This window comes from Cucumis sativus, chromosome 3 (genome assembly GCF_000004075.3).
Source record: "Cucumis sativus cultivar 9930 chromosome 3, Cucumber_9930_V3, whole genome shotgun sequence".
NCBI lineage: Eukaryota > Viridiplantae > Streptophyta > Magnoliopsida > Cucurbitales > Cucurbitaceae > Cucumis > Cucumis sativus.
This window is the reverse complement of record NC_026657.2, coordinates 13,072,586-13,087,264: the sequence shown is the minus strand read 5'-3', so window position 1 is coordinate 13,087,264 and position 14,679 is coordinate 13,072,586. Positions and strand designations below refer to the sequence as shown.

The 14,679-nt window shown below is 25.2% G+C and overlaps 1 protein-coding gene across 3 annotated transcripts; it reads left to right on the top strand.

Annotated features, from left to right (window-relative positions):
• Positions 1-14: 14 nt before the first annotated feature.
• On the top strand, positions 15-3,360 carry LOC101210355 (probable serine/threonine-protein kinase At1g01540). Of its 3 annotated transcripts, XM_011652879.2 has the most exons (7): positions 17-650; positions 923-1,030; positions 1,119-1,244; positions 1,649-1,810; positions 1,903-2,029; positions 2,179-2,388; positions 3,095-3,360. In XM_011652879.2, the coding sequence occupies exons 1-7, from the start codon at positions 139-141 to the stop codon at positions 3,125-3,127; spliced, it is 1,278 nt and encodes a 425-aa protein (XP_011651181.1). In that variant the 5' UTR covers positions 17-138; the 3' UTR covers positions 3,128-3,360. The 3 variants fall into 3 exon arrangements, with proteins under 3 accessions (XP_031737951.1, XP_011651182.1, XP_011651181.1); XM_031882091.1 differs by lacking the exon at positions 3,095-3,360 and having other exon boundaries at positions 15-650; positions 2,179-2,566; XM_011652880.2 differs by lacking the exon at positions 3,095-3,360 and having other exon boundaries at positions 15-650; positions 2,183-2,323.
• The last annotated feature ends 11,319 nt before the right edge of the window (positions 3,361-14,679 follow it).

Genomic DNA, 14,679 nt, shown 5'->3' with positions numbered 1-14,679 from the left:
TACTCAAAGCTATAGTTAGTTATTAGTAACCGAAGAGAACGGAATTGTGAAAACTTCCTTCCCTAATCCGAAGTTTCAATAACTACATCGTCTTCTTCATCCAAACCTTCTATTTCTCTCATTCTTCTTCACTCCGCAATGGCATTCAACTCATCTTCCATTCCCTCATGGCTCTCCACCCGGACCTCATTCGGAGTGAAACTATGGGTTTTGATTCTTACTTCTCTTCTCATTTTTCTTCTTTTCGTTCTCATTCTCACCTTCTTTTTTCACGTCTATTCTCGTCGGAGGAACCGGAATCGGAATCGAAGCCGTCCAAGCAATGATCGTGAAGCTGCCATTTCGGCTGAAGTTCGTCCGGAGATGGAGATGAAGGTAAAGAAGGGTTCCGATCATCAATTTTCATGCCAGGGTAGTCTGACTACTCAGCAAAGTATTGTCACTGATTGGGAGTATTCTGCCGGCCAATACTCTCCCAAGGCGTTTAAGGACCGGCAGAGAAGAACATTTTCGCTGGAAGAGATTGATTTCGCGACGGATGGATTCAACGAAGAGAATCTCATTAGCATCGAAGATTTCGGTGTGGATTACTTTGGAAATATGACTGATGATACAAAAGTAATTGTTAAGATATTCAATGCAAATTACAGGTATGTTCTGTTTTGATAATTGAATCTCATATAAGTGAGCCAAATTCGATTTGTGTCCAACTAAATCCTGAAGTTGTTCAATATCTCTATTAACAGCGTTCCATCAAAATTAGATAGCTTTTGGTTCAATTCACCCTAATATCACAGGGAGTATGAATCTGTCGAATTCCCCTTATTTAATATTAACAATTCGCATGTTTCATCTAAGCTTTAGGTTGTTATGTTGATGTAAGAACAATAGAATTTTCTTATTGAAAATCTCATGTTATCAGTTCTGGAGACGACGAGTTCATCAAAGAAGCAGAGAGAATTCGGCATATTAGCCATAAAAATCTGGTCAAGTTGCTTGGATACTGCACCCAGGGAATTCCTAATAACAGGTATTACTCATCACTCTGATGAATCTCATCTTCCATTATTAATACATAATGTAATATTGAAAACCTTCATGGCTTCTGTTGTGTTCAGGATGTTTGTTTATCAAAATGTAGACAATGGAAATTTGCATCAGTGGCTTCATGGATATCCACAGAAACCATTTAGCCCTCTGACTTGGTCCATTAGGATGAACATTATTCAAGGAATTGCAAAAGGGTAAGATGCACGTATCTACAAGTTAGCTCTGACATTTTTTGAAAACATGATGAAGAATTGACGTTTGAATTTTAAGAAATAAAAATTTATCAAAATAGGCATGTAATATATATATATACACACACATATATATCTACCAGCTCAATGTATATATACACTAGCTCAATGTGTGTGTATAAATACCAAAAGGAAATTTGACATTGGTACTTTTATCTTCCTCTATTGTCTCGATCTTCTCAATTATATACGAGGAAAAGATGCTCCCTATACCAATTTCAATCGTTTTGATTAATGGAAGTTGTTTGACAGAAATTTTCATACACAAATTTATCTATGTCAATTGTCAATGTTTTTATCTCTGAGTTGGAGTACTCGTACGATGAGTGTTTATCTGTGTTCTGCAGATTAGCATATCTTCATGAAGATGTAGAACCACAAATTCTTCATGGCAGGCTTAGATCCAACTGCATATTACTTGATCAGTACTGGAATCCCAAGATTGCGAATTTCGGACTAGTTGACCTTTTGCCTTTGGATTACTGGCCTGGACCTTTGGTTAGAGAAACGTTAGTGGGGTCTCATCCTTTTTCCTTTCTAATACTGTTTTAACTTCTAAGCTCCATTTATTCAAAGGAGATAATTTGTTGATAACTCTCAGGTATGAATCTCTTGATCAGAATGAATCAATTAGTCCATTCACAAAGAAGAATGATGTTTATAGCTTTGGTATACTTCTCATGGAGATGATAACTGGAAAACCTCCTTCGGACTGCAATCAATCACAGGTATAGTGTATATGCTTTGACACATTTTTCTTTGTGGGACGGAATAGTTTTTGGTTGCATATTGTGAGATGATAAAATGAAAGATGTAATGTACGAAATATGTTTTAGAGATGGAGATTGATGGAAGTTCTCTAATGAAAAATGCACAGCCAGATTTGATAGAGTGGGTGAAGTCAATGATTGGGAATCAACAGGCATTTGAAACAGTGGATTCCAAATTGGAAGAAAAACCATCATCAAAGCAACTTAAACGGATGCTATTAATTGCTCTTCGCTGTGTTGATCCAGACATACAGCATAGGCCCACTATGGCCCAAATTCTGCTCATGCTTCAACCTCAAGACATTTTACTCACCGATGTACGTATTACTATTTACAATCATTCACATTCTACATGTATATATATTATATATTCGTTCATACACATACATACATATAAGCATATATATTATTCAGTCATGCACATACTTATATAGGTAATTACATGGACTAACACTTCCAACGCTAATAATTAAATCTTGCCACGTTGTGAAACAATTCCAAGTGATAAACTACCCTATTGGTTGATATTAATGAAGATTTATATTATAACTAGAGACAAATTAGGGATAAACTCTATCACCCTAGTTATAAACTCTATAAATTAAAAGATAATAGTAAGGAATTAGATTATATCATTGATGATACTCCTTATAAATAAATTTAAATTTTTGTTATATTTACAATTTTTTTTAAAATTAAATATGAGTTTTAATGATCTCTTCGTGGTTGGATAAATTTTTTAAAAAAATTTGTTGAGTAGATCAATATGACATGATCTTATTGGGCAATGATGATCATAACTATTAGACCAACTAAACATATTAGTTTAATTGTATATAAAGTAAGAGGATGCACCTATCTAATATACTCTTCATTTTTTTACAACATAAAAAATAAATTTTTTAAAAAGTATTTTTAAACTTTACTTTTTGTGGTAGAGTGATAGGAAATATATGAGATGTGAGATGCTACATATTTTTACTAACATGCTTTCTATTTATTTTTTATTTACATCTTTTATAGGGCTGTCAAATCGGAATGAGTAAGTTCTTGTGAAGCTTTGGTATGATTGATTACCATTCCATTATTGAGATTTTTCTTTATTTAAATTATATAAAAAAATCTTTTTAATTAATTTGAAGGTTTTTTTTTTAGGTTTATTCCCCCCTCCCCTAAAGGATAAGATTTATAGAATCGAAATAAAATATTGTTACACTTGTATATATTCCTAATTTATTGGATTATAAGTTTCTGCTAATCAAATTCTATTTCATTTTTTTAGAAAAATAAAATAATCATATGTGGCTGTATTTTTCTTTTAAGTGTATGGCAGCAGTGCTTATATATATATATATATATTCTTCAAACTGGGTGATACCTGAAATTTTAAAAACCAAATAAATTCAAATGGTTTAGTTTTTTAATTTATCAAATTAAACTTTTTTGTTTGTATTTAAAAAAAAAAAACAAATTAGTATTGATTGGAATAAAACTTTTGTTTGAAAAACGAACGAAAATCGAACCAAACCACTATATATATAACCTTAAAAATAGAATCTTTTATTAGGTTTCTTTCAATATTTTAATTTATTTCATTGGGTATTTTTAAATTAGGTTTCTTTAAATTATTAGGGGTGAGTATATTTGGTATTTAGAAAAAAAAACAATTATTATATACTTGGTTTGGATCTTGATTGACCCCAAAATGATCAACAAAACCCAACGGACTATCCTCTCTTAAATGAATTTTGAGATTAAAGAAAATGACATACCAATTTATACTACCAACCATCCTTCCTATAGTTAGTAGAGATTTAAATCATAAACTAATAATTATATCAATTAAACCATAAACTTTCTTAAATATATTAAAACCCTAAACTTTTGTATATGTATTAATTTAAACACTTAATTTTTATAAGTAATACAAAATAAAACATAATAAATAGTAGTTTAAATTGATACATTTAAGTCTATGGTAAATTATTATCTAAATTGATACAATTATCAAAGTTTAAATAGATACAAAACTCAAAATAAATCCAAAATTATTTTGAAATATAAATGGAAACTTTTTAAGAAATATATATTAATAAAAAAAAAGATGGAATAAGGGAAAAATATTGCAAGGAGAATAAATCTACGAGAAAGGACATATGACTATCGGGTTTTTTAAAAGAAAATTGTATTAACGTCTTAAATTAGACATTTTTAAATACCAGTTTGTTTGTTGAAAATGAAAAGTAGTGAAAAGATTATTTGATCTAAAACTCAATCACATAAAAGTTTTTAAAAAAAAAAATTGAAAGGGTGCATAACTTAAACAATATGTTGCAATGATCTTCGAAATTAAACTACAAAAAATTAGGAGAGTAAGTTAACAAAATTAAAACTAAAACTAAAAAATAATGGAGATGAGATACGCTATAGAAACAAATGTTTACACCTCCACTATTTAAAAGTTAGATTTGCCTAATTTTTTAATTTTTTTTTTAAATAGATATATAAAATTTTATTTAAAAAATTACTTGAAGTGGATATTAGTTGGAAGTAAAATATTGTTTTTTAAAAAATCTACTTTTTATAAATATTTTATTTATTTGGAAGGAAATATTACTTGTAATAAAAATATAAATTTTCCCTCAAAAGCTTTCGGATTCATTTAATAAGACCTTATAAAAATATATGTGTTACTTTTTTTTAATTATTGTTCACTTTTATCTAACTGTTAGTATTTAAAAATATATTAATTCTTCTTTTAAAATAAAATTGTTCTATAGTGAATATTTAAACAATAAAGTTTGTAACAAATATATTAATCACAATCAAACATAAACAATAAAGTTAGTAACTAATGCATTAATCACAAACGAACATAAACAATAAAGTTTGTCCACCTCTAAATTAAACTAATTGAACTCGATAAAAATTCTAGTAAAACAAATTAGAGAGTCGATAAAAGATAAAAGAGAACGGGGATGTGTTATTTAATAGACTAATGTTAAGAAAAACGAATAAATTAAATATGATATCTCATTCTAAATCCAACTATACAACAAAATTTGGAAGAAAAAAAACACAACTATAATACTACAACAAATTCTATAAAAAAAAAAAAAAGAGTTGAAATAAGATTAGAAAAAAAAAAGTAGAGAAGTTACTTTTAAAGATAAGATTTAATTTAATAATTTATAGAAAAAATAAGACCCACTCAAATAAATAAAAAAAATTATTAAAACCTTTTTAAAAAATATAGTAAAATCTATCCAATTTTTTCTTTCAATTTAAGTTTTTCTATATATATATATTTTTTTTTTGTAAATAGCTTCATTTTATTTATATCCATAATAATTCTTCCATCTTATTAACTTAAGATTTTTTATTTTACATTTTATAATATAATTTTACGTCAGATTTGAAATAGATACAATTTGTTTCAAATCTAATCCGTTTAAAATTAATCAATCACTAAAATGGGCAAAAGGAAAAATCAAATATTTCTCTCCCTTTGTCCATTTTACACTGTACTGATAGATCGAAAAAGAAAATATAGCAACAACCTATCTTACATTATAATTCATTTAAGTTTTTTTTTTATTTTTGAAGAATGCAAAAATAATCTTAATATTTTCTATTCATAACAATTCTAACTCCTAATTAAATTTTCAACAATATTCTTAATATAAAATTAATATTTAATTTAAGTCCCACTGTCATACCAAATAAATAAAACAACATTAATTATACGATAAGTTTGAAATTTAAAATTATATAAATGTAAATTAAAAAATACAATAATTTAGGTAATGATTGTTGTCATACACAATCAAACTTATTTATAAATATATATAAAAAAATCAAAATATAAAATATTGACATTTAAAATAACTCGTGTTTTTGTTAACTAAATAAAAAACAAATCATTTAGCCTATCATATATTTGCACACGTTGTTTTTTTTATAGATTACTCTCCAAATAGTTGACTGAAAGAGTCGGTCACCCGATGTCTACTACCATACAAAAATATCAACTTTCGACACTTATTTATTTAAACTCTAAATTAATAATTGTATTGATTTAAATTTTAAATTAAAACTTATATCAAATTAGTTTTCAAACATGGATAAGCGTTTCAGTTTAAACACATAACTTTCATAGTTTTATAGACTTAAAATTTCCAATTATAAGTGGTGGAAGAAGAACAAGAAAAACTCAAAGAATAAGTAAAGAAAAAATAAATTATATATTTATATTTTGTTTTGAAGATTTTGAATTGATACATTTATAAAGACTCAAACTCTAAATTGATACGTTTATAAAAGTACGGAGTCTAATTTGATAAAAATATTAGTTTATGATTTTAAATGATACGATCTTCAAAGTTTAATGTTCAAATTGATGTTACGTTTTATACATATAATTTATTTAAATTTATAAAACGAATAGAAAATGTTATATACTATGTTATATTTAATTAAATTATTGATTTCTAAACTTTTAAAAATGTTTAGAGAAGCCTTTAAATATTAAATTTTATGTTTAACAAGGGGTGAGTTTTAATTTTATTTTTAATAGAGGTATGAATTTGAAAAAATTACGAACGTATTGAACGTAAAATAAAAAGCTTAAAATTATACTAAAAGAACGAAAAATTTAGAGATATATTAGACCCATTTTAAATTTCAAGAACTTAGTCGAAAAACTTATAGTTAATTTTCGATTCGAACTTGTAAGGTTGTTATTATAACTTAATAACCGTTTTATTTTTCTTAGAAAATTTAATAAATTATAAAAATATGTTAAAAACAAATTTTTAAAAAGGGAAAAGAGGAGACTTAGAATTGGAATTTGGCACGTGCTATATGGAGAAGAGTTAAATTGGTTCACCAAAGTTGTTTAAAGTGTATAGACAACACTTACGTGGAACCTGTAGGAAGTTAGTGAACATCGTCCAATTGCCACGTGTAATATGGGATAAGTAAACTGCCACGTTTCAAGTAAAGGAGCGAAAATTGTAATCTGGAGGAGCATCCGCGTTGGATCCAATACATAGAGTGGCCACGGACCGCCCTATGGCTCTTTTGTGGAAGCTAACGGACTCCACAACTCCACATGGCGTAACCTGATTGGGTTCTAGATTTTTTGGATTGTGGTTTGAAGTGTGATTGATTTGCTGTCGTCTCTCTGTTTCTGTGTTCTACGACGCCCACCAACCTCACGTTTTGTGCTCCTTTGCTTTGCTCATTATTCCTTAATTAACCAACTTTTCTTTAATTGTTTAGGGCAGTTTAGAGGAGAGGTGGAATATAATTGGGATTATTGAATACCAAAAGCGCCTTCAAGAATGTAAGCGACGGTGAAGCGTGAAATTGAAAATTAAGTTTTGTATTATAGATTGAACAAAAAAAACGCTTACTTCTAACCTGAATTTTGGATTACTTTATATTATATATTCATTCCATTACAAGTCACTAAACGCCCTTAGAATAATCTAATTAAAAAAAATTACATTTGTTGTTTTATACAATATTAAGGTTTTATCGTGTGATGATGAAAATATAAAACTTACAATATCCTCTAAATATATTCATTAAAATTGTAATTAAACACGTCAAAATCAAAATGTACATATTCTTTATAAAATTTCAATTCATTTTAATGATATATCTTGAAAATTTATCAATGAAATGTAAATGTTGTTTAAAGTTCAAGTTATTATTCGAACTTTGAAGGCATGTGATCTAGACAGTGTAGACATAGGTAGAAGAATAATTGTAAATTTCTTAACGTATTCAATGTCTTGAGTCTTAGTACATATGATGATTACTTTCTTTATATATATGTTTTTTTTTAAAAAATGAATTGTTAGCTTTACTTTTAATATATTTAAAGTACTTCTTGTTAGTATTATAAATAAATCTTTTAAACTCAGTGCAATGTTTTATTTTGAATATTTAAATATAGTGTTTATATAGTCAAATTTAATTTTAAATTATAAAGAGTATATTAGGAAATACTTTTGAAAATATGATTTATCTCAAAATAACATTTTGATGTGCATCTAACATAGTTTGAGCCTTTATCTATCTTGTTTTAACACTTCCATTCATGGAATATGATATGGAAGTTTTGCTTAACTAGTTATATATACACATAATTATATAGATAATAATATTGTTTGTTTGGTGATTAAAGTAGTTTTTTAATGTGAAATGACAAAATCAACTAATAATCATGAAAAGATAACGGAAGATAATTACAAAGTGACTGTGAATTTAAATAAATCAAGATGTTAACTAATCATTTATGTAATTCGATATAATGCTAACTAAGGTAGATGGGGAAAAATCTATCATATCTAATCATCATTATAACTTCATATCTGATAACTAAAACTTAATAAATCGAGATTTGTGATTTTAATATGAAACTTAATTAGCTTTTAACTAATTTTTTAGGGTTTAGGGTTTAGGGTTTTTTTCTTTGTTTGACTGATTTTCTCTTCTTCAAGCTATAAATTTTCTTTTGCTATTACGTGAAAGTCAGATGAATTTTTTCAAGTTCAAATATTGGCATCAACTTGTATTACTATTAACCTCAAAGTCAAATGTTCAATCTCTCACACATGTAATAACAAATGAACTAAGTTATTTATAAACATTGCTTTTTGCATGTGATACACTCATATATATCTACTATATAAAGACAAATTTTACAATATTTATAAATATTTTCAAGCGTTTTATCATTTCAACACAATTTTCTATGGAGCGGAAGAGAAAGAAACGAGAAGAAAAGAGGAAGTGACTTAATTAGGTATAATACTACTCATTTTTTAATGAATATCATGGAAGTCGACCTCCAAGTGTAAAGAAAACGGTCACCAATAATTTACGTCCTCAAAAGTTAGTTAGGCTTACAATATTTCGAATGGAAAGATTAAAAAGAAGAAAGAAATTAACGAATCCAATATTATACAAAACTACACACGGATCATCCTGATTACAAATACAAGGACAGGACGAGAAGGTGAAATGATCCAAACCTTAATCTCCTTAACCTCCAAATTTCTTTAATTGCATCCTTAACTTTAATGAAACCAATCTTGCATTGTTAATTAAATTCATCATATATATCACTAGCATTAAAGTCAACCGTAATTAAAAGAGAAAGAGATATGTGAATAATTAATCCCAAAATTGAAAAACTTTCAAACTTAAGAATACGTAATTTAAAATGATATTAAACCCGAACTAATTATTTTTAAATAGTAGAGGCCTTATTGACACACTAAAAGTTTATTCCTATAAGACTCAGCCACTCTCACCCTCTTATACTCTCTATTTTAATATTGAAATTGCCACCTTTATAAAATCTTTATGTGCTTTAAAATATTAATGAATGTTCATAGATTGCATTCGGTTAGGTCTTTTTTTAGTGTATGATTCAATTGTTTTTTTTGTTATCTTCTTTTAAATAAATATGATTAGATAGACAAATATTGTAAACAAATTATATAATAAAATGATCTATTTCTACTCAACTAAGCTTGTTTTTGTAAAGAAAATAAGAATGCATGTCACGTTACTAACTATAATTGAATAATTCGACCGAATATAGAAAACAAATAAAATTGAATATTTATTATTATCAACATTATCTACTTCTTGTATTCAACACATTTTCCAATCTTGAACCTTTCTCGTGGTCAAATTAATGTATAAAATTACAATTGATTATTGAACAAATAATACAATAATATTAAAGTTCGTAATTTTTCTTTTAATTAATTTCTTAGACTTTCTTTTTCTTTTACTTTTAATATACTTTCAAGCATTGATTTTGTTTTGATCTCTAAAAGCTTATACAAATGTTTATAATTTATAAAGTGGTTTCTAGTTTTTAAATTATCTAATTAATTAAGCCACCCATGTCTACATTTGATTTATAATGCGAGATAATTGTGCTAATATTATATAAATTGAACTATAAATTATAATTAACATAATGTTAGATATGATCATTTCTACTAGATTTCATTACCAAAATAGGTATGCTTACTTATTTGTTGGTGAGTTTTTCAATAAAAGCTTTAAAGTTAACTGTGAATTTAGTGAAATAATAAAATACAACAAATAAATTAAAAAATATTTTCTAACGTCGGAATAATTGTAATTATATCGCTAAACTTTTAATTGTAAAAATTAGATCATTAAATTTATAAAATTGAAAAAAATTATGATAATTATATAAGTTAAAGACGTGTTGTTTGAGGTTCAATTTTTACAACTATTATAAGTTTGAAGACTTGGTTTTTACATGCTATCTAAAATTTGAGAATACTTTAATGACGATTTTTGCTATTTAGAAATAAGTAAATGGCATAGAAGTTTCTTTGAATATTTTATAAGAGATGATCAATATATAGTGCAATTTTTTAATTCAAATATTTTTAAATATAACAAAGTAAATGGTGGATATGAAATTTTATTATGTTTTATAAATATTTGCAATATAATTTTGTCATTTGGAATACTTTTCTTTATATTTTATTGATTTAACCGAATTGTCTTTTAGTTTAAAGTTGAAATTTATGAAACTCCAAAACTACAATTTCTTTTAACTTTGATTCCTATAAATTCACTTTCAATATTAATATTGTTTTCAGGCTACTTTCAATCTTTAATTAGTTATAACACTAAAAAGGGCCTTTTTCAAAAAATAAAAATAATAAACATAAAAATAGTAAAAGTATAGTAAAATTCATCACAATTGCTATATATCTTATTTAATTTTTTTATTATATTTTTTTCTGTCCATAACAATTTCTTTAAATAAAGAGGTTTCACTATAATTTAAACAAAAAAAAGAGAGAGTAAAATTTCTGTTTAATTCTATGATTTAATCTTTTTCTTAACCAAATATAATCCAACCAAACTCTTAATTTAAAAGGATTAAAATATCATGACACGATTTATAGTCACTTTATTTTTAGTTCTCTGCTTTAGTTCATTTGCTTCTGAATAATTTAGTTCATTTATTTCTAATATTGTTCTAATAAAGTTCATAAACCTTAGACTTAGTTATTTACAAATCACTTAAATTCTGTGTCTAATAAATAATACATATGTTTATTAAAGATATTTTCAAAAATAATATAATATTAAAACAATATAATAATACATCGAGCGAACAGAATTTAAGTTATTTGTTTTTATTATATTTTGTTAATAGTTTCGTTTGGTCTAATTTTTCTTTAAAATATCAACTCATTTATTATTATATAAATTACATTTTTTTTATTAGGAATCTATATTTCAATTAATTTTCTATTTGGTAGGCTTATAGAATATAATAAAAAAATGAAATAAAAAAAATAAAATTGGTTAATAGTTTATTACACACAAAAATTGAAAAATAGCACCGTTATTAAAAGTTAAATTTCTAAATTGATTTCTACATGTTAGATGTGTTAGCCACAAAACCATATCTACTAAATTGATCCATATATATGTGTATGAAAATTGATAATATTCTTCTAGACATTAAATTCAATATCGTAAGGACTAAGGTGCAAACTTTTAACATAAAAAAAATGTGCAAACTTTTAACATAAAAAAAATGTTCAAATATTACTTTGATTCACCTCACTTTTAGTTTTGCTTATTTTCGTATTTTCAATTTGATTTTGATACTTTCAAATTGTCCGTTTGATAATTGTTCTTTCAACTTTCATTCATTTTGTTTTTTCCCTTCTCAAAATCTGATAATTTGAATGTTTTAGAATAAAATAAAAATGAGAACAATAAATAGATGGAAGTGATCAAATTTTTAAATATAAATATCAAAATAAAGCAAAATTAAAAGTCTGAATTTGAGAGTGTAAAAATAAAAATAAATGAGAACTAAAAGTAGAATAACAATAAATTAAAGGACCTAATAAAAGTATATTAAAAAGAAAAATGAAGATGACGCAACAACACAACACAACAGCCTCTTAATTTGAAACTATTAGAAAACAAGAGAGGGCCAGAATACTATTTAATTCAAAAATAGCATTATCTTTTTTTTTGTATTGCCTAAAAATGCATTTTCTAAGCAACACCAAAAAAAAAAAAAAAAAAAAGCATTTGGATATATATGAGAATTGAAATATAAAATTCATAATATGCCATGCAATACAATAACCATATGCATGTTTGGGAGAAAAAAAATAATAAATCATAAATATATCAAATTTGAGGTATTAAAAAATTTGTATGTGACGCCAAAATAAAAACAATCAAAATTTTAAAGAAATTGGAATCTCTAACAAAATCTGTAGATTATTGAGTTTAAAAAGTAAAGTAGAATATCAATACGTTAAAATATTTGAAAGACATTATCAATTTTCATCTAGCCTTTAATTAACTCAATAATTGTTTGAAATAAACTGAGATAGACTCGAAATTTCCTATTCAAAATTTTGAAATTTAACCTTCACTCCACCTATTGTATGTGAAGATTGGACAAAATTTTAAAGTAATTATATTTATTGTTAGTGATAAGTTTTTATTATTTAAAATAAAAATTTATTAGTAATTTTTACATAATAAATAAAATAATAGATAACAATATAAAGATAATAAAAATGATGTGATTTGATTTTAATATTGTAGCTAAATTATAACCGAAAAAAATAAATTAAAATATTTATTTAACAAATACTTTTATTACGGTTATTAATAGATAAATTAATATATTTTGTTGTATTTATAAATACTAAATTTAAACTTTTAAATTGATTAAAGTTTTAGCTATCATTTTTTTGTTTTGAACTTGGATTACTATAAATTATTGGAAAACATAATGGGCATTAGGTTGATGTTGTTACTTGTGAAATTGTGATTCAAATTTTCACTTACAAGTATTTTGTTACGATGCTTAAAGAGGGACAGATCAACATATCTTTTATAAAAAAGGGGCAGACAAAAAGGGTTTTGGTATTATTAAGTTTTTTTAAAAAAAGACTATGATTTAACCCATTTTCTACATTAAGAAAAGTGTAATCCAACTAGGAGTAGTTTGAAGAACTAAACTATCATCATCTCTCCACCTTTGATTTTGTTTCTCTTCTCTCAGTTACTTAATATCTAATCATTCTCTATTTTACTTCTCACACATATATATATATAAGATCCGATATACTATTTACCTTCCATACAACAAAATCATGTAAAAAAATTTAATTAAGTGTAAAAGTTTGTCCAACTATTTTGTTTTTGACAAATTTCCTATTTAAAAAGTGACAATAATAGATTTACTTTTAAAATTTTAAGTGTTTGATGAATTATACGTAACCATTTAAATGATATTTTAACTTTTATTTTAAATTTTAATTTCTAGAGAATTTTTAAAAACATCAAATTTTACAAAATATTTACGATTTATAGTACATTTTATTACCGATAGTTATTGATATATTAATGTAATAAAAGACTATCATTAATAAAATAAAAAATTTTGTTATAGTTTGAAAATATTTTAATTTATTTTACTATTTTAAAAAGGGTTGCTCCAAACTTTTTATTTAGTGTCGGGTAGATTATAAGATAATAAGATAATAAAAGTTAAAAGTAAAAAATAGAATTGGTTAATGTTTTATTACACACAAAAGTTAAGAATGCAAAAAATGAGGGAATTGGTTAATGTTTTATTACACACAAAAGTTAAGAATTCAAAAAATGAGGGCAATATTGAAAGTTAATTCACTAAGTAAGTGATTTTTATTAAATATTGATACGTTTGGATTGCATTACAAGTGTGTACTAATTTATTTTAAAGAAAAAAAAGGAAGATCGAAAATTACTCAAAATAAGTTTTGAAAAATATTTCAATCTGTTTCCATTCAATGAATTTAAATAAAAGTGGATTTTTTAAAAATATTTTTTACTTATCTAACCTAAGAAGAGCAAACTTGAAAGGGATTAAAATAGTTCTTTCATCCACGTAATTTAAATTTTTAATATTTATACTTTTAAATTGTCATTTTGATTACTCTATTTTCAATTTTGATCATTTAGTTTCTTGAAACTTTGAAAAGTTATTATTTCGATCCATTTTCACTAAGTGCATCCCAAACATCACATGCTTTGGTGCATCCCATCAAATAGTTTCAATCAAACAATGCCATGGAATAAATTATTCTTATTTTTTTAACGAAATATTTTTATTATTTGTTTGACTTGAGTGATGAGAAAGAGATAGACAAAAATGAGTACATCTTGGAATATATACTACTCTTTTAGAAGTATCAAGATGAACTAAAACTAATTTTTTTCTTATTTTTCTGTGAAATATTTTTATTATTTGTTTAAGTTAGATAATGAGAAGGGATGCATAGATGAACTAAAATTAAAATGACCTGAAAAAAAAAAAAGAAACAAAACTGAGAGTTGAATAAGAAAAGCAATTATAACTAAAAAGAAATTGTTCTTAAAAAGATTTGTAAGAGAGAAATTTTTTAATTTTCCTAAAAAATGAAAGATAAAAAAAAAAGGAAAAATAGAAAAAGGGCAAAGTTATTTGTTGAATGTGTTTTTGTGTATATAAGGGAAAGAAGGGTTGG

Coding starts and splice junctions, on each gene's coding strand:
- LOC101210355 (XM_031882091.1), top strand. CDS start 139: ATGGCATTCAACTCATCTTCCATTCCCTCATGGCTCTCCACCCGGACC. Junction 1,245..1,648: donor ATTCAAGGAATTGCAAAAGG/GTAAGATGCACG, acceptor TGTGTTCTGCAG/ATTAGCATATCTTCATGAAG. Junction 2,030..2,178: donor CGGACTGCAATCAATCACAG/GTATAGTGTATA, acceptor AAAAATGCACAG/CCAGATTTGATAGAGTGGGT.